The 26,804-nt window shown below is 42.2% G+C and overlaps 1 protein-coding gene across 2 annotated transcripts in view; it reads right to left on the bottom strand.

The window, feature by feature from the left end:
- The window catches only part of aqp3.L (aquaporin 3 (Gill blood group) L homeolog), a 61,731-nt gene that overhangs the window by 13,131 nt on the left and 21,796 nt on the right, over positions 1-26,804 (bottom strand). Inside the window, exons 1-2 of one of the 2 annotated variants that reach the window (XM_041581724.1) lie at positions 18,014-18,087; positions 7,988-8,103 (exon numbers count right to left, since the gene is read on the bottom strand). In XM_041581724.1, the coding sequence (XP_041437658.1) occupies positions 7,988-8,095 (108 nt within the window). In that variant the 5' untranslated portion in view covers positions 8,096-8,103; positions 18,014-18,087. 2 annotated transcript variants of the gene reach the window in all.

A 26,804-nucleotide genomic window follows, 5' to 3' on the forward strand; every position in this document is an offset into this window, starting at 1 on the left:
TCTGAACTGGGACTGGCTTTCCATGTGGCGTGTTTCTGTGCACTAGTCCTAATGGTAAAGGATAAAATAGACATGTGGCTCTCAGAACAAATAGCAGCAGTGTCCATATGATTTAAATCAAATGAGGTCCCAGTCATGGTCGTGATTTGGCTTTATACATATTGTTGCCCCAATAAATGAACAGCTTTGGGACAGAAAAGGGAGGGACTTATTGGCAAGATGCAAATAGTATGAGAAGTTGGAGAGGACAAGATAGAGACAGTAAGGCAAGATGGAGACAGTAGGATAAGATGGAGACAGTAGGGCAAGATGGAGACAGTAGGGCAAGATGGAGACAGTAGGGCAAGATGGAGACAGTAGGACAAGATGGAGACAGTAGGGCAAGATGGAGACAGTAGTACAAGATGGAGACAGTAGGACAAGATGGAGACAGTAGGGCAAGATGGAGACAGTAGTACAAGATGGAGACAGTAGGACAAGATGGAGACAGTAGGGCAAGATGGAGACAGTAGGGCAAGATGGAGACAGTAGTACAAGATGGACACAGTAGGACAAGATGGAGACAGTAAGGAAAGATGGGGATAGTAGGGCAAGATGGAGACGGTAGGGCAAGATGGAGACGGTAGGGCAAGTTTGGGACGGTAGGGCAAGATGGGGACAGTAGGGCAAGATGGAGACAGTAGGGCAAGATGGAGACAGCAGGACAAGGTGGAGACAGTAGGACAAGATGGAGACAGTAAGGAAAGATGGGGATAGTAGGGCAAGATGGAGACGGTAGGGCAAGATGGAGACGGTAGGGTAAGTTTGGGACGGTAGGGCAAGATGGGGACAGTAGGACAAGACGAGGACCATAGGACAAGATGGAGACAGTAGGACAAGATTGAGACAGTTGGACACGATGGAGTCAGTAGTACAAGATGCAGACAGTAGGGCAAGATGGATTTAGTTGGACAAGATGGAGACAGCAGGACATATGATAGCAAGCTATGGCCTTTCAGATGTTGAAGTCCAGTTTCTGGAGGGGAATTCTCTGTGCCGCTCATCCCAACTCCATACACAGTAGTAGTAAGACTTCACAAGATCACAAGCAACTCTTTATGTAATTGTGAATTTGTTGCTTACTGGCATTGTCTTCTTATACTGAGAGCTTAGACTATTCCACATCTCTGGGCCTCTGCACTGATGGAATCTCCCACTCAGTCAATGCAATTCTCAAGATCATTATGCTTCTAGCAGTGTGCCAACTTCCCCTTTAATCCTACAGAGCAGATGCCATGCCACCCTGAATAAAGAGTGTGTATTCTCCTTCCTGGAATGCCATTCACGTAAGATTTCCAAATGGGAACTGAGGAAGTCACACCCTTACCCACCACCCACAAAACCAACATGGAGTGCACTTTAGATATGTAATATCTTGGTATCGGCTGCTCCAGAGATGGGTGCTGTGCCCAGTGTGGGCTGAGACTCCTGCCTGTGTATAACCAGTGACTAAACACACATTTGTCATCTACCTACAAACCATTATTTGCAACTTTTGTGATTGTTCCGTCCATAGTTACGTGATACAATGAAACACACACCAGTAACAGATTTGTAATATTTGCAATATAAAAGGGCTTGTTCACCTTTAAATTAATAGGGCAGATTTATCAAAGGTTGAAGTGAAAATCCATTATAAAAAAAATACGAATTTCAAGCTAATTTTTGTGTACTTCGACTAGGGAATAGTCCGAATTCGATTCGAATTTGAAAAAAAAATGTAAAATTCGAATATCATGTACTGTCTCTTTAAAAATTCGACTTCATCCATTCGCCATCTAAAACCTGCCGAAATGGCTGTTTTAGCCTCTGGGGGACTTCCTAGAACCCATTTGGAGTCAATTGGTGGACTTTGAAAAGTGTACGTTTTTTTTTTTTGGAAAATCTTTTAATCAAATTCGATCAAATGTGCTGTTACTTCGAATTTTTATTCGGCCATCATCGGCCACTGTCAGTATGATGTAGAGAGGGATATTCTGAGACAATTCGCAATTGGTTTTCATTTTTTATTTGTGGTGTTTGACTTATTTAGCTTTTTATTCAGCAGCTCTCCAGCTTGTGATTTCAGCCTTCTGGTTGCTAGGGTCCAAATTCCCCTAGCAACCATGCATTGATATGAATAAGAGACTGGAATATGAATAGGGCAGGCCTGAATAGAATGTAATAAAAAGTAGCAATAAGAAAGAACATTTGGAATCTTTGCAGAGCATTTGTTTTTTTAGATGGGGTCAGTGACCCCTATTTGAAAACTAAAAAGACTCAAGAACAAGGCAAGGCAAATAAATAAGAAAATATGAAGACCAATTGAAAAGTTGCTTAGAATTAGGCATTCTATAACATACTAATATTCATTTAAAGGCAGACCACCCGTTTATAGGGGGACCATGGCAAGGATTTCCCACACTGTTCAGAAAGTGAGACCTGCCCCTCCCCCTATAAACAAGCAGTAGTTTAGGGCGGGGCAGAGGCATTTCTGGGAGTAGTTGAGGCGTGAGCGATGCTTCTGTTCTGCTGTACCAGTGGTTTTGGGAAGCGGCACTGCCCTTTTATTAATTGGGATTAACGAGCCTGAGACTCCAGCTCCACCCGTATCCCAATCATCTCACGAGTCAGGGAGTGACTACTAGTAGCCAACGTGCTGTGCCACTGCCCTATTTAATGCATATTCTGTGCCCTCCTCCGGGCCCCAGTGCACCGTCATTACTACTATTATTATTATTGTTATTATTAATATTATGCTATGCACCAGCACTGTGCAACAATCATCTTATTACTTAAAGGAGAACTAAACCCTAAAAATGAATGTGGCTAAAAATGTCCTATTTTATATAGTGAACTTATTGCACAAGGCTAAAGTTTGAGCTTGTCAATAGCAGCAATGATCCAGGACTTCAAACTTGTCACAGGGGGTCACCATCTTGGAAAGTGTCTGTGACACTCACATGCTCAGTGGGCTCTGATTGGCTGTTGAGAAGCTAAGCTTAGGGCTCGTCACTAATTATCCAGCAGAAAATCACCTTCCCTGGCTGTAATATAAGCTGATGCTACAGGTTTGCTGATTATTCAATTCTGATGCTAATTGCACTGGTTTCTGTGCTGCCATGTAGTAATTATGTGTATTAATTACTAATCAGCCTTATATTGTGACATTTCTATTCTATGTGTACTGTATATTGTGAGTGGGTCCCTAAGCTCAGTAAGTGACAGCAGCACAGAGCATGTGCAGTGAATCAGCAGAAAAGAAGATGGGGAGCTACTGGGGCATCTTTGGAGACACAGATCTTTACTGCTAAAGGGCTGTGGTTGCCTTGGGCTGGTACAGAAGCACAAAACATCATGTACAACATTTCTAGCTACTTCTTTAGTTAGGCCTTAGTTCTCCTTTAACAACACCTGTACCTATTGCTCTTGTAGGGGCCACAATCCTCTGCCAGGGCAGGTTGGCAACAGATTTCTCAGCAGGAGAAGATTGATGAGTCTATGAGAACTGAGCCATTAGCTGGGCACACACAGCCCAATCGCACAGTCCCGCGGGCACCCTCACAGCTGGGCATGGGGCTAGTAAAGTGTCTGGTCTCACCCGTCTCTGGGTTGGTCTAATCCACATGCCACTCAAACTCTCTCTCTCTGCCTCATTAACCCTCGCACCCACACTTGCCCATGTCTTTGCAGCTGGCAAGTCATCAAATGTCTCGGCATGAAATGTTATTTTTAATAAGCCACAAGCACCCGCTCTCCTGTGCAGAGAATCGATACAATAGCCACAGTGGGAGTTGTAGTTCAGTTGAAGCCACAGAAATAACAAGATTCCTGTCTAACAAACAGTCCCTGGGAATTGCTGAACTAAAGGATTGATTCAGATGAAAGGAAACAACTGTTTAGAAATAGTCGGGAACTTTGGCTCCTGATGAAACTCCCGGCACCTTCCCATCGTAATAAACTCTTTCTTCCTTAATGAACTCGTTCCACCGACGCAGAGAGGCCCCGCCCATTTCTCAACCCCAGAACAAGCGCATTATTCATAATGTCACACAGTCTGTTTATCAGCCACTCACTCCCCTTATTCCTTCTACACAGGGGCTCATTGCTAAACTGACCAGGCTCTGGCGCCAATCACAAACATAGGACCAACCCAGGGGCAAATAGAATCATAGGACCAACCCAGGGGCAAATAAAATCACAGGACCAACCCAGGGGCAAATATAATTGTAGGACCAACCCAGGGGCAAATAGAATCATAGGACCAACCCAGGGGCAAATAAAATCACAGGACCAACCCAGGGGCAAATATAATTGTAGGACCAACCCAGGGGCAAATAGAATCAAAGGACCAACCCAGGGGCAAATAGAATCACAGGACCAACCCAGGGGCAAATAAAATCATAGGACCAACCCAGGGGCAAATAGAATCATAGGACCAACCCAGGGGCAAATAAAATCACAGGACCAACCCAGGGACAAATATAATTGTAGGACCAACCCAGGGGCAAATATAATTGTAGGACCAACCCAGGGGCAAATATAATTGTAGGACCAACCCAGGGGCAAATAGAATCAAAGGACCAACCCAGGGGCAAATAGAATCACAGGACCAACCCAGGGGCAAATAAAATCACAGGACCAACCCAGGGGCAAATATAATTGTAGGACCAACCCAGGGGCAAATATAATCATAGGACCAACCCAGGGGCAAATATAATTGTAGGACCAACCCAGGGGCAAATATAATTGTAGGACCAACCCAGGGGCAAATATAATCATAGGAGCAACCATGGGGCAAATAAAATTATAGGACCAACCCAGGGGCAAATATAATCATAGGACCGACCCAGGGGCAAATAAAATCATAGGACCAACCCAGGGGCAAATATAATCATAGGACCGACCCAGGGGCAAATAAAATCATAGGACCAACCCAGGGGCAAATATAATCATAGGACCAACCCAGGGGCAAATATAATTGTAGGACCAACCCAGAGTCAAATATAATCATAGGACCAACCCAGAGTCAAATATAATTATAGGACCAACCCAGGGGCAAATATAATCATAGGACCAACCCAGAGTCAAATATAATTATAGGACCGACCCAGGGGCAAATAAAATCATAGGACCAACCCAGGGGCAAATATAATTGTAGGACCAACCCAGGGGCAAATATAATTGTAGGACCAACCCAGGGGCAAATATAATCATAGGACCAACCCAGGGGCAAATATAATTGTAGGACCAACCCAGGGGCAAATATAATTGTAGGACCAACCCAGGGGCAAATATAATCATAGGAGCAACCATGGGGCAAATAAAATTATAGGACCAACCCAGGGGCAAATATAATCATAGGACCGACCCAGGGGCAAATAAAATCATAGGACCAACCCAGGGGCAAATATAATCATAGGACCGACCCAGGGGCAAATAAAATCATAGGACCAACCCAGGGGCAAATATAATCATAGGACCAACCCAGGGGCAAATATAATTGTAGGACCAACCCAGAGTCAAATATAATTATAGGACCAACCAAGGGGCAAATATAATCATAGGACCAACCCAGAGTCAAATATAATCATAGGACCAACCCAGGGGCAAATATAATTATAGGACCAACCCAGGGGCAAATATAATCATAGGACCGACCCAGGGGCAAATAAAATCATAGGACCAACCCAGGGGCAAATATAATCATAGGACCAACCCAGGGGCAAATATAATCATAGGACCAACCCAGGGGCAGGTAGATTTACAGAACAAACCCCAGGGGAATATATATATATACTCTCAGAAGACAAGGGAATGGAGTAGAAATAAAAGCAGATTATGGTGCAGAATTGGTTGTTGAAATTCAGAAGCCCCCACAGCCAGTCCGACCCCTTCTCTCCCTCACTCACTGGGGGCACCTAGAACCTGACGCAGCTTCACTTTACAGCCTTTATTTATAAGAACCGTAAACTTATATTAACTGAATTGTGTCTCGTAGGGTGCAGGGAGTTACTAGTATCGCTGCTACATCTTTTCTATATCACTTTCGTACAGACTGTGAGCCACTTACATGTCAGTTGATAATCACATCAGAGGAAGGTTATTACGCAGTGGAGCTGATCTAAAGTTCATTATCAGTCTCTCCAGTGAGGAAAATTCTGTCCAACCCGTGTTTATCAGCAAAAATGAATGTAGATAAGAAAATGTGCGTAACTGCAGTGTCTTTGGGGCTCCCCTGTATGAGCCACTTGTTTCTCAACCCTGGAGAGAGTCAATAAAAGTTACTGGCACAGGATGGAAGTTGTAGGGAACGTTACCCTTTCACACTGTCATGTGATATTCACCCCATCTTTATATTACTGTAATATTCATTCTGTTCCAGTGGAACAGATCCAAATTGGTCTGCTTTATGGCTGAGATCAGGGCCGCTTCTGCCATCAGGCGGCAGCGAGCGGCCAGTTACAAGGGGCGGCAAAAAGCCGCCTCTTGTAACTTTAAGAGCCGAACGTCCGGGTTTTAACCCGGAAATTCGGCTCCGCTAGTGCAAAGAGCGCTATTGTGTTCAATGCACTAGCGATACTGCCCCCTGAAACCCGCTCCGACGCTAATTTTTAAGCGCGGAGCGTGAGAGGAGGGGGGCGGCATCTGGGCTGCTGCCTCAGGCGGCAGCAGCCCCAGAATCGGCGCTGGCTGAGATTCTAGCTATCTGTATAACAGAACATTCTGTCCCAGTGGCTGCACAGATCCTATATGATCCCCATTGTAAGCAGCAGTCCTGTCCTGCTTTATGGCAGCTGAGATTCTACTATCTGTATAACAGAACATTCTGTCCCAGTGGCTGCACAGATCCTATATGATCCCCATTGTAAGCAGCAGTCCTGTCCTGCTTTATGGCAGCTGAGATTCTAGTTATCTGTATAACAGAACATTCTGTCCCAGTGGCTGCACAGATCCTATCTGATCCCCATTGTAAGCAGCAGTCCTGTCCTGCTTTATGGCAGCTGAGATTCTAGCTATCTGTATAACAGAACATTCTGTCCCAGTGACTGCACAGATCCTATCTGATCCTCATTGTAAGCAGCAGTCCTGTCCTGCTTTATGGCAGCTGAGATTCTAGCTATCTGTATAACAGAACATTCTGTCCCAGTGGCTGCACAGATCCTATATGATCCCCATTGTAAGCAGCAGTCCTGTCCTGCTTTATGGCAGCTGAGATTCTAGCTATCTGTATAACAGAACATTCTGTCCCAGTGGCTGCACAGATCCTATCTGATCTCCATTGTAAGCAGCAGTCCTGTCCTGCTTTATGGCAGCTGAGATTCTAGCTATCTGTATAACAGAACATTCTGTCCCAGTGGCTGCACAGATCCTATCTGATCTCCATTGTAAGCAGCAGTCCTGTCCTGCTTTATGGCAGCTGAGATTCTAGCTGTATAACTTATAATATCATTGCAGGATTTAGAGCCCAGGATTAAATTAGCTAAGTGCATGATATAAGGAAGCTTAGCAATGCAAAGGAAACAACACCAAGTTTTAAATGCACTTTTAAGAAACTGGATATATTCATTAAGGGAAACTAATACATGTACAAATTAATTTTAAAATCACAATGGACAATTTCCCGCTAATTACACTGTACTGAGTTTACCTCCCCACATTGGATATGTCTATAAAACCACAAGGCACAAACTGAATTTCTCTAAAGTTTTATCCTTATCAGAGTCTGCCAATCACAGCAGACCGGGCAGAGGCTGGAAAGAGACTAGTAATTCTGCTTCTTGGAGACATCAGGTTCAGGCACCGATATTAGATTGTAAGCTTCTGAGACTCTATAGTAATATACATACAGACAGAGATATGGGGCACATACATTACAGATCATGGGCAGCTGGGCAGGTCAGAGCAACCAATCATGAAGCTCAGGGGCAAAGAGAAGGTTCATTGATGATTGTGTCGCTTTACTCACCACCAGGATGAGAGTCCCCAGACACTCAGAAAGCGCCTGTCTCAGCAGCTTGTTCCTCAGTCTCAGCATCTGGTTACATTTGTTGACAAAATCCTTCTGGCGTCCCATGTTGGTTCCTGGGGAGAGAGTTTGGATGAGTTCTCAGCTGCTCTGTACAAACGACTGACACTCACTCGCTGATTGTGCTTATAATTGTGCCACTGACTCCTCCCATATCTGCCCTGGGACACACCCCTCCCAGCACCCTATAATACTCCTCTATACCTTACTGACAGGCCAGGGGGGTTGCACATATTTCTAGGGATTCTCTGTTTATTTCAAATTCCTTTGCACCATAAAGGGAAAGTATTCTGACCAATATGAAAACATGTAACTATTTTCTATTGCCCCATTCTCTCTGCTGTCTGATGGTACAGTCTGGAGAGTAACAATATACATATACAGGATTCAGCCACTGCTGGAGGTCCCATGGGGGTCCAGTGGGGCCCTAAAATAATTTTGCTGTGAGCCCCTGTACCTTCTAGTTACACCATTGGTTGCAATTCTATTATTTTTGGCTGCAAAGTGACAAAACCCAGAAACCATAATTGGTTGGTTATTAGTGAGTAGATTTGGGTTATTCCCCACTGCAAATTCCAGAGACACAATGGTGGCCAGTTGACCAGTTAGGCGCTGACTCATGTATCTATTGCCTGTTAGTGATTGGCTGTAGAAAGCTGAGCACCTGTGATGTCAGCAGGAATGCCCATAATAATTGGCTGCTGTTGTAGCCACAAATGGTTTGAAATCAAATGGGACCCTACATACTCACAATCCCTCAATTGTGGGGGGGGCAGACATTCCATGCCCATAAGCAGCAGTGGTGTACCAACAGCAGCCAGCCAGTAGGACAAGATGTAGACAATAAGGCAAGATGGAGACAGTAGGTAAAGATGGAGACAGTAGGGCAAGATGGAGACAATAAGGCAAGATGGAGACAGTAGGTAAAGATGGAGACAATAAGGCAAGATGGAGACAGTAGGTAAAGATGGAGACAATAGGGCAAGATGGAGACAATAGGGCAAGATGGAGACAGTAGGTCAAGGTGGAGACAGCAGGGCAAGATGGAGAGTAGGACAAGATGTAGACAATAAGGCAAGATGGAGACAGTAGGGAAAGATGGAGACAGCAGGGCAAGATGGAGACAGTAAGGCAAGATGGAGACAGTAGGGCAACATGGAGACAGTAGAGCAACATGGAGACAGTAGGACAAGATGGAGACAATAAGGCAAGATGGAGACAGTAGGACAAGATGGAGACAGTAGGGCAAGATGGAGACAATAAGGCAAGATGGAGACAGTAGGACAAGATGGAAACAGTAGGGCAAGATGGAGACAGTAGGGCAAGATGGAGACAGTAGGACAAGATGGAGACAATAAGGCAAGATGGAGACAGTAGGAGAAGATAAAGACAGTAGAGCAAGATGGAGACAGTAGGACAAGATGGAGACAATAAGGCAGGATGGAGACAGTAGGACAATATGGAGACAATAAGGCAAGATGGAGACAGTAGTGCAAGATGGAGAGGTAGGACAAGATGGAGACAATAAGGCAAGATGGAGACAGTAGGACAAGATGGAGACAGTAGGGCAAGATAGAGACAGTAGGACAAGATGGAGACAATAAGGCAAGATGGAGACAGTAGGGAAAGATGGAGACAGTAGGACAAGGAGGAGACAGTAGGACAAGATGGCAACAGTAGGGAAAGATGGAGACAGTAGGACAAGGAGGAGATAGTAGGGCAAGATTGATACAGTAGGGCAATATGGTGACAGTAGGGCAAGATGGAGACAGTAGGGCAAGATGGCGACAGTAGGGCAAGATGGAGACAGTAGGACAAGGTGGAGACAGTAGGGCAAGATGGATACAGTAGGGCAATATGGTGACAGTAGGGCAAGATGGAGACAGTAGGGCAAGATGGCGACAGTAGGGCAAGATGGAGACAGTAGGACAAGGTGGAGACAGTAGGGCAAGATGGCGACAGTAGGGCAAGATGGAGACAGTAGGACAAGATGGAGACAGTAGGACAAGATGGAGACAGTAGGACAAGGTGTAGATGGAGGCAGTATGGAAAGATAGCAACAGAAGAGCAAGATGGTTATGAATAAGGCAAGGTGCAAACAGTAAGACAAGAAGCAGACTAAAGGTAAACTCCTCATTTGGAGATGTCACCTTCTCTTTGGTGCTTTCTTTGCCCAAACACTGATACAGGGAAATGGTCAGTCTGGCTCAGAGTTATCAAATTTGAGGGGGTGGAGTATTTTGGGGCAGCTGGGAGAATGTGGTTGGTAAGGGTTTGGGACAGATTGGAGACTGGCTAATATACATACAGACCTACATTCCAGATCAGGGTCCCTCACTCTCCAACTCAAACGCAGGGACCTGAGCAGAATATACAGACTAGTTCAGTAATATTAACCATAGGAGCAAACATTCTATTTCCCCTAATTTAGACCCGGGGCACCGTGACAAATAATCTCAGACCTCACCCATTCCATTACACAGTTTTCTGCCAATACCTAATATTCAGCTCTGCACAAACCTTAGCCCCGGGGCCTTCCAGCTGTGCCGACAGTCTCCCATTCACTAACTGCCTGAAACTGGCAGCCAGGGAGGTCTGACTGTGCCTCTAACAACTACAACTTTCCCCAGGGCTGGTGGGTGCAGGGCCTGTCAGTAGTGCTGCTGGGGGCAATAGATTTTATATATAATGTATGGATTCCTTTTGCTTTTTTAGCATATATTCTTTAGTATAGAAACATAGTAGTTAAGGTTGAAAAAACACACATTCATCAAGTTTCATCTTTTTGTCTAAATAAAACTACCAGTTGTTATTGGCGAAAGTGAAGGTTCTACTGGTGAATAAAGTATCAGAGAGTTAATTGTATGGCCCCCTTATATATTTATGTTGCTACAGCCGACCAGACACCGCTATTATCCTTAGCCCTGGCTGACCCCCAGCTTTGCTACTGGACTCTGATATAAGGGGGTGCAAAATAGCAATAATAGGGAATAGGGGAGTGAAGTGCACAGCAGCAGCAGCAGGTGGAAAGGGGGGGGGTTCCATTTTGGGTCATATTGTTGCAGTGACCCTAATCATGTACAGCAGCCTCCCCATTAATAAACACATTTTACCAACAGGCTTCACTCCTCCTATTTATTATGCACCAATAAACTAAACTGATTTATTTGATAACAGAGACAGATATAAATCTATCAGCAGTAGGAAGTAAGGGCTGAGAATGATCTGATAATTTACACTGACTCACTTGTGCCCCTGCCCTACACTATAACACCAGACTCACAATGAGAATGCTAAACTGATTGTGTAACACACCAGCCATACATCAGTGACACTTAAAAAAGTTACTGGAGACCCCCCGAAACACATGTCATGGGTCTGGTTACCCCAATTTTTTGCCACCTGGTAACCCAGTAGGGTAACACCCTACTGTAACTCAGTGGTGTAATTATAGAAGGGGCAGACCCCCATGGTCATGTAGAGCCCCAAGGGCATAACTATTGGTCCCCTGGGTTAAAAAAAAAAACAATATATACAGTGAATAAAGTACCCCCTCTTGTAAAATATAAGGATATTAAAAATTACTGAGGAGTTTCATGACCATATAAAAACATGAAGCGGAAGGACGAGTGTTTTTATACAGGTCATGGAACTCCGAGGTAACTTCTAATATCCTCATATTTTGCAACTGGGGGTACTTTATTTATTATAATACACAAATTTTAGTGAGTCATGTGATAGAAATGACATCAGAACTCACTGTTTATAACTGATGACATCAGAACTCACCGTTTATAAGGATATAATTTACAAGATATTTATGGCCTTTGTGTTATTATATACATACAATTTAAAAAACATAATCTGCCCACGTTTGCTTCAAACCCCCCCTTTACATGAATATTTTCTCTTTAACCCAATAGGATGTAGATGATATCTGGTTGCATGCAAACTGGTTTACCCTTCTCATATGCAAGAGCAAGAACGGACGTGTCATATATATATATATAGTGAATAAAGTACCCCCTCTAAATTATAAGGATATTATAAATTTCCGAGGAGTTTCATGACCATATACAGGTCATGGAACTCCGAGGTACATTCTAATATCCTCATATTTTACAACTGGGGGTACTTTATTTATTATAATACACAAGTTTCAGTGAGTCATGTGACAGAAATGACATCAGAACTCACCGTTTATAACTGATGACATCAGAACTCACCGTTTATAAGGATATAATTTACAGGATATTCATGGCTTTTGTGTATTATATCCTTTTAAATGGTGCTTAGTGATGTCATTGGTTATAATCGGAGCCTAGTGATGTCATTTCTGTCACATGACTCACAGAAACTTGTGTATTATAATAAATAAAGTACCTTCTGTTGCAAAATATGAGGATATTAGACGTCACCTCAGAGTTCCATGACCCTTTGGCCTCGTACTTTTACTGTATATGGTCATGGAACTCCTTGGTAACAGATAATTTCCTTATATTTTATAAGAGGAGGTGCTTTATTCACTATATATATATATATATAAATATACAGTGTCGGACTGGCCCGACGGGACACCGGGAAAAAACCCGGTGGGCCCCGACCCTCGTGGGCCCCCGCCGGGCCAGGCCCCTCCCCCGATGCTTGTTTTTTGAAAAAAAAGGATCTTCGTGGATGCGCAGTGTGCGCATGCGTGCAGACGGAGCGCGGTGCGCACACAGAGGGAGCCATCGTGTGCGCATGCATACTGAAGGACGACGCGTTGCAGCAGGGGGACGGGGGTCTGTAGGGGGGCCCCCCAGTCCGACCCTGTATATATATATATATATATATATATATATATATATATATATATATATATATATATATATATATATATATATATATATATATATGACAAGTCTGTTTTGGCTCTTGCATATGAGAGGGGGTGTTTGTGACCACCCTGTTACTGTGAGCCAGTTTGTATGTAACCAGATATTATCTACTTCCTATTGGGTTGAACAGAGTTTGTATCCTGCGCTTCTGCTCCTGGCAGTCAAATATTCATGTAAATAGGGGGCTTGAAGAATAATGTTTTTTAAATTAGATATATATTTATTTTTACTTATGGCCCTGGGTACTACACGACTATGGGGTCTGCCCCTTCTATAGTTACTCCGCTGGGTTAAACTAAAGGGGTTGCCGAGTGGCTAAGCATTGGGGTAACCAGCCCCATGACGGTGATTTGAGGGGGTTTCCAGTAAGCTCAGGATCACTGATGTATGATTGGTGTATGAATTACACAACCACTTTAGCATTCCCATTGTCAATCTGGGTGGTGTATAATATAGTGTATAATAATATAGTGTATAATAATATAGTGTATAATAATATAGTGTATAATAATATAGTGTATAATAATATAGTGTATAATAATATAGTGTATAATATAATGTATAATATAGTGTATTATATAGTGTATAATAATATAGTGTATAATATAATGTATAATATAGTGTATTATATAGTGTATATTAATATAGTGTATAAAATAGTATATAAAATAGTGTATTATATAGTGTATAATATAGTGTTGTATATATTGTATAATAATATAGTGTATAATAATATAGTGTATAAATAGTATATAAAATAGTGTATTATATAGTGTATAATAATATAGTGTATAATAATATAGTGTATAAAATAGTATATAAAAGTGTATTATATAGTGTATAATATAGTGTTGTATATATTGTATAATAATATAGTGTATAATATAGTGTTGTATATATTGTATAATAATATAGTGTATAATAGTGTATAATATAGTGTATATTACACCCACATACATGTAGGGCAGGGGCAGAAATGAGTCAATGTAAATAAATATAAAGGCTGAAACCCAAATCTTTTACCCCTCTGATTTATTTGATGATAGAGAGAGATATAAATCAGCAGTAGGAAGTACAGGCTGACACACACCTATTTATCAGCTCATTCTCAGCCTGTACTTCCTACTGCTGATCATCAAATAAATCTGTTTAGCATTTCTATTTGCGCATAATAAATAGGAGGAATTAAAGCCAAAGGAAAGCCTGGAGGTAAAATGTGTCTCCTAATGGGAGAACTATGACCCAATTGAACCCCCCCCCCACACACACACACTTGCTGCTGTGCACTTCACTCCCCTCACTTGGGAGAATAGCCCTATGATTGCTTTTTTGCACCCCCTTATATCATGAGTGTGTTCAGTACAAAGCCTGGGGGGGAGCCAAGGAAAGGGGCAAAGATGCAGCATAGAGTAAGGATAAAAGCGGTGTGTCAGGTCAGCTGTAGCAACTGGCAGTTGCAAGAGTCTAGTAAGATGTAAGCGGCTGGGTCCCCCTGACATCATCGCTGATGTCATAGAATGCCTCTCTCTGATAGGCTGGCCTAACTTCCTGCCTATAATACTGACCATTTCAATTACAGCGGCTCTCATAAGTATGGCTTCTCCCAAATTTAGGGGTTAGATCCCCATTTGTTTAGGGCCCCTTAAATTGGCTAATGATACTACGAATATTATCTGTGTTCCAAAATTAGGTCCTAAATTTGTATCCAGAATGGCCAAGCCTGGCACTTTTGGGGTATAAAACAGAGTGTAATTGCTGAGCCCCAGCATCAGAGTAGGAATTTGCTCCCACTCCTTAAATTCTGGCCCTGGGGCCAGCCCACGCATTGCTTTGAACAGTTCAAGGGAGAACAGACTCTGATAGGCCGATAGCACAAAGGCTGGTTTTGGGGGCCTTGATATTCAGGATTTCTAGTAGCTCAAGTGCACAAACTTGTTGGCCAACTTTAGGCTTTTCCAAGTGCACAACCACATTTCATACCAGCTTATGGGGGGGATTTATGGGCAAGACAATGTCAACCCCCCCCCCCTTAACTATTAAAAAGCAAAGAGACAGCCTCTGCTGTGCAGTGATAAAGAGTAGCTGAGGATGCTGGGAGCTGTAGTTCAGGCAGAACTGTAAAGGAGTCTGGCATTAATGGGAGTATTGTATAATGATTATGGATCCCTAGAGGATTCCCTGGTGGGCCAGTAGCCCAGTGTGTGTCGGCTAATTAAGCACAGGGGGAGTAAATAGGGAAACTCCCTTCTCCACCGCCCGCTGCTCTGAATAAACTCTTTCATGTGCTCTATATTATATATATATATATATATATATATATATATATATATATATATACTGTATCCATCCCTAGCAGCTGCTCCGTAGGCAGACTTGTTCCCAACAGCAGGAGGGCTCCAGCTACATTGCCCGAGCCCCGGGCCATTCTCATTGCTGAAACTGGGCTCATGCTGTGGCTTCTTCCAGGGATTATGTAAACTGAGCATTTAAATTACAGGGGTTAGAGAAGAGGGGCCCCTAACAGGGCTGAAGGGCCACAGACTAAACCTCACTACTGTATATACTGAAAATATGTTATAATTGTTCCACAATAAAAACATTTAATAACTGTTTTTATATTTATCTCCCGAGTGGCCCTTATGATACTGAGGGCCCAATACATTCACAGCCCTGCCCAGCATTCGGTTTGGTGCCTAGAGAATGAGCATGGCCTCACCTGGTCTATTGAGTCCAGCGCAACATAAGAAATATTCCTGCCTTTAGTCCTACAGTAACTCCGTGCCCATATCATTAATGGGATATAATACACAAAAGCCATGAATATCCTGTAAATTATATCCTTATAAACGGTGAGTAGTGATGTCATCAGTTATAAACGGTGAGTAGTGATGTCATTTCTGTCACATGACTCACTAAAATGTGTGTATTATAATAAATAAAGTACCCCCAGTTGTAAAATATGAGGATATTAGAAGTTACCTCGGAGTTCCATGACCTGTATAAAAACACTCGGCCTTCGGCCTCGTGTTTTTATATGGTCATGAAACTCCTCGGTAACTTATAATATCCTTATATTTTACAAGAGGGGGTACTTTATTCACTATATATTCCCCTAACCCCTCCCTTTATTATTTCTTTTTCTGCTTTCTGATTTGTGCTGCTGTTTTCTCTTACTGCAACTGCCGGTGCTTCAACTTCACGGAGTCTTTATTCGACCTCACCTACTATGACCCCATCTTAGATCCACATAATATTCCCATCAATCATACACTGATATATTTGAAAGCTGCTGTCTTGGTGTTAAATATTGATTTGGGTAATTTATTTCATACTGTATTCAAATCAATATATTTATGTGTAAAATTTCCAGATTATGGGATAGAACTGAACAATGGAAATCGGGGTCGGACTGGGCCAGCGGGACAAGCTGCAACCACTTGAACTGATTGTGGCTACCAGAAGAGAAAAGAAGGTACACGGGGGCAGAGGGGGTTTGCAGCTCGGGCTGGGAGCCAAAGGGATGTGGCCCTGGACCCCCCAAATCTGAAAGAACTCCACCTATCAACCTACCCAGGTTTGAACCGGACAGACAGTTTTTCAAGGGGCGTCTGGTTCAAAACCTCCTGTCTGGGCTTTTAGCGTTGTGAAACCCTTACAAAAATCCACCCAATCATGGAGTGTGATGTCATAGCCCCACCCACAGTGCTGCCCATCAATGTAACTAGGCCGCCCTTTGACATCACAGTTCTGCCCCTGATGTCACCGCCCTGCTAACTTTGTCTGGGTTTTGCCACTGGTAAAGGTGGAAACCGAAAGTCATAGGGGCACATTTACTTAGCTCGAGTGAAGGAATAGAATAAAAAAACTTTGAATTTCGAATTATTTTTTCGGCTACTTCGACCATCGAATTGGCTACTTCGACCTTCGACTACGACTTTGAATCGAACGATTCGAAGTAAAAATCGTTCGACCATTCGAGAGTCGAAGTACTGTCTCTTTAAAAAAAACTTTAACCCCCTACTTCGCCACCTAAAACCTACCGAGGTGCAATGTTAGCCTATGGGGAAGGTCCCCATAGACTTCCTAACAATTTTCTGATCGAAGGAAAATCGTTCTATCGATGGATTAAAATCCTTCGAATCGTTGGATAGTAGGAAATGCGGTAAATCCTTCGACTTCGATATTCGAAGTTGAAGGATTTTACTTAGACGGTCGAATATCGAGGGTTAATTAACCCTTGATATTCGACCCTAAGTAAATGTGCCCCTAAAAGTGTGTTTATTTTGGCTTTATTATTTATTGTTGTTATTTGTATTATTCTCAGATGTATTTTACAACTTATTTTCAAGTGAATAAGTCCTTATTACTGTTTAATACTAAGGGGCAGATTTACATAGGGTCGAATATCGAGGGTTAATTAACCCTCGATATTCGACTGCCGAATGTAAATCCTTCGAATATCGAAGTCGAAGGATTTACCGCAAATAGTTCGATCAAAAAAACTTTGACCCCCTACTCCACCACCTAAAACCTACCGAAGTGCAATGTTAGCCTATGGGGAAGGTCCCCATAGGCTTTCTAATGTTTTTTAGGTCGAAGAAAAATCGTTCAATCGAACGATTAAATCCATCGAATCGTTTGATTCGAAGGATTATAATCCATCCATCGAACAATTTTTCTTCGACCTAAAAAACATTAGAAAGCCTATGGGGACCTTCCCCATAGGCTAACATTGCACTTCGGTAGGTTTTAGGTGGTGGAGTAGGGGGTCAAAGTTTTTCTTAAAGAGACAGTACTTCGACTATCGAATAGTCAAACTATTTTTAGTGCGAATCGTTCGATTCAAAGTCGTAGTTGAAGGTCGAAGTAGCCAATTCGATAGTCGAAGTAGTCAAAAAAATCATTCGAAATTCCAAGTTTTTTTCATTCTATTCCTTCACTTGAGCTTAGTAAATGTGCCCCTAAGTCTTCAAATGTATGACGAAAATCAAATAAAAAGAGTAGTAAAAAATAAATAAAAAAAACAATTCCATGAATAATTCCAATAATAACAGAATATAATATTATACAGACAGGCCAATGATCTTACGTGACCCTGATGTGGAAGGGTTCTGAGGCCTCGATGTTCCTCTCCCTTCGTCTTCCCGTTTCCAGGAGTCCAATTTAAGGTCAGTTTATACCCCTTCACCACTGGAGCCCACCCATGTGGGTGTAGGAACTGTAGGAGCTGCCTGCTGTCAGCACAACCTTCCAAGTCACGGGTGCAGCAGAAACAAGTTTCATAGCCGGCCCACACTGTTAGGGCCTATTTTAAATCTCACTCCAGACCTGCTCATTGAAAGATTGTGGCGCAGTAAAGTCAGACTGTGACGTAGTAAAGTCTAACAATAGTCTGATATCCCTCCTGTCTATTTCTGTTCCAGGCAAATTCCAAGGAAAGGTAAATGTCTTGATCTGTGATCTGTTTATCTATCAATTCTATTTTATTTTTTAATAAATAACAGAAACACTTAATAATATAATGTAGAATTATACTTCTCACACATAATACTAACACTGGAAATACATAGACGGGTTCTTATATAAATGTACAAAACTCTGGCTGGGAAAGGGCACAAATATCATCCGTCTTCCTCAAATGTCCCCCTGTCACTCCACATTCACTCAGGGTTATATTTAAACCTTTTAACCTTAACTGTTAGTAGCCTTAAAGGTTAAACTGACAAACAAGGTGATTTGTTCTGTAACATTAAATAGAGACGTAAGATTTCTTACAGGTTCCTTTAGACTGGTGGCACGCGGAGCAACTGGGAGAGATTAGTCGCCCATCGACAAATCGCCTCTTCTTCGGGCGACTAATCTCCCCTAAATGCCTTCCCGCTGGCTACAGTGTAAATCACCTCCGGGATGGAACTCGGATCACTTTCAGAAGTCGCCCGATGTTTCCTCATAAAAGCAACTTCGGAAGACTTTGGAAAAATGAAGCGATCCGAGTGCCATCCCACTGGCGATTAACATTCTAGCCAGCGGGAAGGCATTTAGGGGAGATTAGTCGCCCGAAGAAGAGGCGACTAATCTCCCCAAGTAGCCCTGTGTGCCACCAGCCTTAGTTTGCTAAACTTTCTTTTCTCGTTTCCGATAGGGTTTTTTTTTTCCCATAGAAAATTGGGGTTCTATGTTTCTCATCCATAAAGCAGGGCAGGACTGTTGCTTACAATGGGGATCAGATAGGATCTGTGCAGCCACTGGGACAGAATGTTCTGTTATACAGATAGCTAGAATCTCAGCTGCCATAAAGCAGGGCAGGACTGCTGCTTACAATGGGGATCAGATAAGATCTGTGCAGCCACTGGGACAGAATGTTCTGTTATACAGATAGCTAGAATCTCAGCTGCCATAAAGCAGGACAGGACTGCTGCTTACAATGGGGATCAGATAGGATCTGTGCAGCCACTGGGACAGAATGTTCTGTTATACAGATAGCTAGAATCTCAGCTGCCATAAAGCAGGACAGGACTGCTGCTTACAATGGGGATCAGATAGGATCTGTGCAGCCACTGGGACAGAATGTTCTGTTATACAGATAGCTAGAATCTCAGCTGCCATAAAGCAGGACAGGACTGCTGCTTACAATGGGGATCAGATAGGATCTGTGCAGCCACTGGGACAGAATGTTCTGTTATACAGATAGCTAGAATCTCAGCTGCCATAAAGCAGGACAGGACTGCTGCTTACAATGGGGATCAGATAGGATCTGTGCAGCCACTGGGACAGAATGCTCTGTTATACAGATAGCTAGAATCTCAGCTGCCATAAAGCAGGACAGGACTGTTGCTTACAATGGGGATCAGATAGGATCTGTGCAGCCACTGGGACAAAATGCTCTGTTATACAGATAGCTAGAATCTCAGCTGCCATAAAGCAGGACAGGACTGCTGCTTACAATGGGGATCAGATAGGATCTGTGCAGCCACTGGGACAGAATGTTCTGTTATACAGATAGCTAGAATCTCAGCTGCCATAAAGCAGGACAGGACTGCTGCTTACAATGGGGATCAGATAGGATCTGTGCAGCCACTGGGACAGAATGTTCTGTTATACAGATAGCTAGAATCTCAGCTGCCATAAAGCAGGACAGGACTGCTGCTTACAATGGGGATCAGATAGGATCTGTGCAGCCACTGGGACAGAATGTTCTGTTATACAGATAGCTAGAATCTCAGCTGCCATAAAGCAGGACAGGACTGCTGCTTACAATGGGGATCAGATAGGATCTGTGCAGCCACTGGGACAGAATGTTCTGTTATACAGATAGCTAGAATCTGGGGTCCCCCCCACCTGACTGGAAAAACAAAACATTAACTCTGTTGTGTAGGGGCTGCTGAATTTAGAGGGATATTATACTGACCCCTAATGGCGGGGTTCTTAATTTTTCTTTTTCATTTGGACATAGATTAAAGGGGAAGTTTATAGAAGTTGCAGAACAAGATGTTGAAGAAAGCTCAGTAATAAGGACCAGTAACAAACAGAGCCGGGACCTACAGAGTCAGTTGCAGCAACCTTACCCAGAATGCCTTGCATTCCGCCTCGACCACTTTCAGTGCAAAAACCACATGAAGAGAAATAGAGACCTAAAACTGAAAATGCGACACATCCCTATACATAGACTAGACTTGCAGATAAGCAGCTGTTCCCTGTGAGCTTTATCTGGTCACTAATAAGTGCAAACGTATTATATCCAGACTCACTGTGGGGCATTTGTTCAGACAGATTAACCTCCTGTTACTTAGGGAAGGTGAAAGCAAAATGACATTCATAATCCCAAACAGAGATCCCCTGTACTAAGCACAATTCAGCAGGAACAGCCCCTAAGTTTGCTCATAGTCTGTACAGAGAGATCCCATAAAACTATGGCAGCATAGGTATTCCCTGTACTAAGCACAATTCAGCAGGAACAGTCCCCTAAGTTTGCTCATAGTCTGTACAGAGAGATCCCATAAAACTATGGCAGCATAGGTATTCCTCTGTACTAAGCACAATTCAGCAGGAACAGTCCCCTAAATTTGCTCATAGTCTGTACAGAGAGATCCCATAAAACTATGGCAGCATAGGTATCCCCTGTACTAAGCACAATTCAGCAGGAACAGTCCCCTAAGTTTGCTCATAGTCTGTACAGAGAGATCCCATAAAACTATGGCAGCATAGGTATCCCCTGTACTAAGCACAATTCAGCAGGAACAGTCCCTAAGTTTGCTCATAGTCTGTACAGAGAGATCCCATAAAACTATGGCAGCATAGGTATCCCCTGTACTAAGCACAATTCAGCAGGAACAGTCCCCTAAGTTTGCTCATAGTCTGTACAGAGAGATCCCATAAAACTATGGCAGCATAGGTATCCCCTGTACTAAGCACAATTCAGCAGGAACAGTCCCTAAGTTTGCTCATAGTCTGTACAGAGAGATTCCATAAAACTATGGCAGCATAGGTATTCCCTGTACTAAGCACAATTCAGCAGGAACAGCCCCTAAGTTTGCTCATAGTCTGTACAGAGAGATCCCATAAAACTATGGCAGCATAGGTATCCCCTGTACTAAGCACAATTCAGCAGGAACAGTCCCCTAAGTTTGCTCATAGTCTGTACAGAGAGATCCCATAAAACTATGGCAGCATAGGTATTCCCTGTACTAAGCACAATTCAGCAGGAACAGCCCCTAAGTTTGCTCATAGTCTGTACAGAGAGATCCCATAAAACTATGGCAGCATAGGTATTCCCTGTACTAAGCACAATTCAGCAGGAACAGCCCCTAAGTTTGCTCATAGTCTGTACAGAGAGATCCCATAAAACTATGGCAGCATAGGTATTCCCTGTCCTAAGCACAATTCAGCAGGAACAGTCCCCTAAGTTTGCTCATAGTCTGTACAGAGAGACACCATAAAACTATGGCAGCATAGGTATTCCCTGTACTAAGCACAATTCAGCAGGAACAGCCCCTAAGTTTGCTCATAGTCTGTACAGAGAGATCCCATAAAACTATGGCAGCATAGGTATTCCCTGTCCTAAGCACAATTCAGCAGGAACAGTCCCCTAAGTTTGCTCATAGTCTGTACAGAGAGACACCATAAAACTATGGCAGCATAGGTATTCCCTGTACTAAGCACAATTCAGCAGGAACAGCCCCTAAGTTTGTTCATAGTCTGTACAGAGAGATCCCATAAAACTATGGCAGCATAGGTATTCCCTGTACTAAGCACAATTCAGCAGGAACAGCCCCTAAGTTTGCTCATAGTCTGTACAGAGAGATCCTATAAAACTATGGCAGCATAGGTATTCCCTGTCCTAAGCACAATTCAGCAGGAACAGTCCCCTAAGTTTGCTCATAGTCTGTACAGAGAGACACCATAAAACTATGGCAGCATAGGTATTCCCTGTACTAAGCACAATTCAGCAGGAACAGTCCCCTAAGTTTGCTCATAGTCTGTACAGAGAGACACCATAAAACTATGGCAGCATAGGTATTCCCTGTACTAAGCACAATTCAGCAGGAACAGCCCCTAAGTTTGCTCATAGTCTGTACAGAGAGATCCCATAAAACTATGGCAGCATAGGTATTCCCTGTCCTAAGCACAATTCAGCAGGAACAGTCCCCTAAGTTTGCTCATAGTCTGTACAGAGAGACACCATAAAACTATGGCAGCATAGGTATTCCCTGTACTAAGCACAATTCAGCAGGAACAGCCCCTAAGTTTGTTCATAGTCTGTACAGAGAGATCCCATAAAACTATGGCAGCATAGGTATTCCCTGTACTAAGCACAATTCAGCAGGAACAGTCCCTAAGTTTGCTCATAGTCTGTACAGAGAGATCCCATAAAACTATGGTACATAGGTATTCCCTGTACTAAGCACAATTCAGCAGGAACAGTCCCCTAAGTTTGCTCATAGTCTGTACAGAGAGATCCCATAAAACTATGGTACATAGGTATTCCCTGTACTAAGCACAATTCAGCAGGAACAGTCCCTAAGTTTGCTCATAGTCTGTACAGAGAGATCACATCCTACTTTAGAACCACTCCTTCTTCACTACCTTTTAATAATAAAAAAAATAACAGAAAATAAGAAATAGCCATCACAATAGTCCAAACTTTTTTCACCAAGGGCCATATGCCGTTTAATAACAAAAACAGCCGGGCCACTCACTCGAGGTGACGTTGAGCCAACTCATAACTGGCTATTGTGGCTGTTTGCAGCCGGCCAGGCCAGAGCTGATTGTTAGGAAAGTACAGGAGACACCGCGGCTGCATAAAGGTTTGTTTCACTGCTCCTCTCAGTACAAAGGGCAGGGGAAGGGGGTTTTTCTTGGGCATCTCAGTCTCAGAGAAGTGTAAATTACCAGTCTTTGCTTTTAATCTTAATGACAGCTCACGGGACGCTTCATGGGGGCCAATTTACCACGGGCAGGAGCTCTTGAAACTGAGCCTGTCACTGTGGGGCCATATTCTGCTATATTTTTGGGATTTGCTGAGGGCCAATTGAAAATGGATTGTGGGCCGCAGTTGGCCCGTGGGCCGTAGTTTGGACACCCCTGGTCTATTACACTGGACTGTATAGAGAAATGTGACAGTAGAGAAATCTATAACTGTTTTGTAATGTTATATCATATAAATCTTGTGTTATTTGTATCCTCACTCACATGACAGCCATTATGTACTTTAAAAATGCAAATAACAAATTATTGAAATATTGAAATGTGAAAAAAAAGAAAATATAAAATAAATAAATATGAGTTCAAGGTAAGGACACTGACCCTATATCAATGTTGGCCAACCCAGACTTCCAGTAGCCATTGATAACTGAAGCCATTAGGCCATGGCAAGAAAGAATAATTCTACCTGGGCTGAAAGGCAAATATCCAGCAATTAGGGAAGCAGTGAAACAATATTCCAAAGAAAAAGCCTGAATGTCGATAAATGGTTCCTTCATACCTCCCATCATTTTGGAAATATAAAGAGGGACAAAAGAGTTGGCCTGGGTAGCGCATCAAATTTTTTTGACCAGGCCCGTTTTTTTGGCCACACCCCTAATTACCATGTTAATTTTACACAATTTGGCAGGTTATAGAAGTTTGAACATATTTCTGTGGGTTTTTTTCAGTTATTACAGTTTTGCTAATGAAGGTGAATTGCCCTTTAAGCCGTGAGTCTGACTTCTCCCAATAGACCTGTTATCTTATATTGTTACAATGACTTATTTGCTTATTTGGGCTCTCTGGCAAAAGCCAATTAAGTTAGAAAAATTGTTTCTTTTTCTGGCTGTTCAGTGCTGAGTAAACCGGGACTTTCCAGTACAAACGAGGGACTGCGGTTTGGGGGGACTGTCCCTCTAAAACCATACCAAGGTACCAAGGTTTTATTTTAAAAAATAGCTGTCGCCATAAAAAATGGTTAAATAATATTCCTCTGAGCCAGTTTAACAGAGCAAAAAGGAACGGCAGTAAAAAAAGAAGATTATAAGAAGGAATGTCAAATTCTAAGGAAACAATTTAGAGAAAAAGGATATAGCGGAAAAATAGTGGAAGAAGCAAAAATCAAGTGCCGCCGAGAAATGTTAAAAAACACCGTGAAACAAAAACGTAACAATGAAGATTCCATCCCTTTCATTACAACCTGCAACTGCTCTAAAAATAAGTTTGAAAAGATTTTACAAACACATGGGCACATTCTAAAGAAAGATAAAGATCTGTCCAACAAAAAATCCAAGAATATTATATAAAAAGCCACAAACTCTAAAACAAATATCTAGTACCCAGTTTATACCGGTGCAAAATAAAACAATTAAAACATTCCTCGCCCAAGACAATAAAGGTTTCTATCCTTGCAAGAAATGCAAAGCCTGTAAAACCAACGAGCAAAAATGTTTCCAATTTAAATGAAATGTAACTAATGAAACTTTTGACATTAAAAGTTTAATAACTTGCAATAGCACCAACGTTATATATTTATTGCAATGTCCATGTAACTTACAATATATAGGAAGGACAGGCAGGTACCTTAAAGGGATAATGTCATGGGAAAAAAAAAAATTTTTCAAAATGAATCAGTTAATAGTGCTGCTCCAGCAGAATTCTGCACTGAATCCATTTCTCAAAAGAGCAAACAGATTTTTTTATATTCAATTTTAAAATCTGACATGGGGCTAGACATTTTGTCAATTTCCCAGCTGCCTCCAGTCATGTGACTTGTGCCTGCACTTTAGGAGAGAAATGCTTTCTGGCAGGCTGTTGTTTCTCCTACTCAATGTAACTGAATGTGTCTCAGTGGGACATGGGTTTTTCCTATTGAGTGCTGTTCTTAGATCTACCAGGCAGCTGTTATCTTGTGTTAGGGAGCTGCTATCTGGTTACCTTCCCATTGTTCTTTTGTTTGGCTGCTGGGGGGGGGGAAAGGGAGGGGGTGATATCACTCCAACTTGCAGTACAGCAGTAAAGAGTGATTGAAGTTTATCAGAGCACAAGTCACATGACTGGGGGCAGCTGGGAAATTGACAATATGTCTAGCCCCATGTCAGTTTTCAAAATTGAATATAAAAAAATCTGTTTGCTCTTTTGAGAAATGGATTTCAGTGCAGAATTCTGCTGGAGCAACACCATTAAACTGATTCATTTTGAAAAAATTTTTTTTTCCCATGACAGTATCCCTTTAAGACAAGGATAGGAGAACATATGAACAACATTAAAAAAGGTGTATTAACACACAGCGTGTCAGCCCACTTTAAGAGTCACCATAACTCAGACCCATCTTTATTAACCTTTGCAGGAATTATTCATCAAAAAAACTCATTGGAGAGGGAGCGATATAATTAAATCAATTTCCCAGGAAGAAACAGTCTGGATTCACAAACTAAAGACACTCGCACCTAGAGGGTTAAATATTGACATTGATCTGAAATGTTTTCTAATTGATTATATATATTTATATATAGAAATTGAAATTTGTTGAAAACGATATTTTAGACTTTTAGGGGCCAATTCACTAACTTCGAGTGAAGGATTCGAAGTTAAAAAACTTTGAATTTCGAAGGTTTTTTTGGGCTACTTCGACCATCGAATGGGCTACTTCGACCTTCGACTACGACTTCGAATAGAAGGATTCGAAGTAAAAATCGTACGACTATTCGACCATTCGATAGTCGAAGTACTGTCTCTTTAAAAAAAACATTCGACCCCCTAGTTCGGCAGCTAAAAGCTACCGAAGTCAATGTTAGCCTATAGGGAAGGTCCCCATAGGCTTTCCTAAGTTTTTTTGATCTAAGGATATTCCTTCGATTGGTGGATTAAAATCCTTCGAATCGAACGATTCTAAGGATTTAATCGTTCGATCGAAGGAATAATTGTACGATCGTACTATCTGTGCTAAATCCTTCGACTTCAATATTCGAAGTCGAAGGATTTTAATTCCCAGTCGAATATCGGTCTGCATTCACAAACTAAAGACACTCGCACCTAGAGGGTTAAATATTGACATTGATCTTAAATGTTTTTTAATTGATTAATTGATTCTATACTTATGTTGAATATGTATAGTTTTATATATAGAAATTGAAATTTGTTGAAAACGATATTTTAGACTTTTAGGGGCCGATTCACTAACTTCGAGTGAAGGATTCGAAGTTAAAAAACTTCGAATTTCGAAGTTTTTTTTGGGCTACTTCGACCATCGAATGGGCTACTTCGACCTTCGACTACGACTTCGAATTGAAGGATTCGAAGTAAAAATCGTAAGACTATTCGACCATTCGATAGTCGAAGTACTGTCTCTTTAAAAAAAACTTTGACCCCCTAGTTTGCCATCTAAAAGCTACCGAAGTCAATGTTAGCCTATGGGG

The sequence above is a fragment of the Xenopus laevis genome, chromosome 1L (genome assembly GCF_017654675.1).
Source record: "Xenopus laevis strain J_2021 chromosome 1L, Xenopus_laevis_v10.1, whole genome shotgun sequence".
NCBI classification, from domain to species: domain Eukaryota; kingdom Metazoa; phylum Chordata; class Amphibia; order Anura; family Pipidae; genus Xenopus; species Xenopus laevis.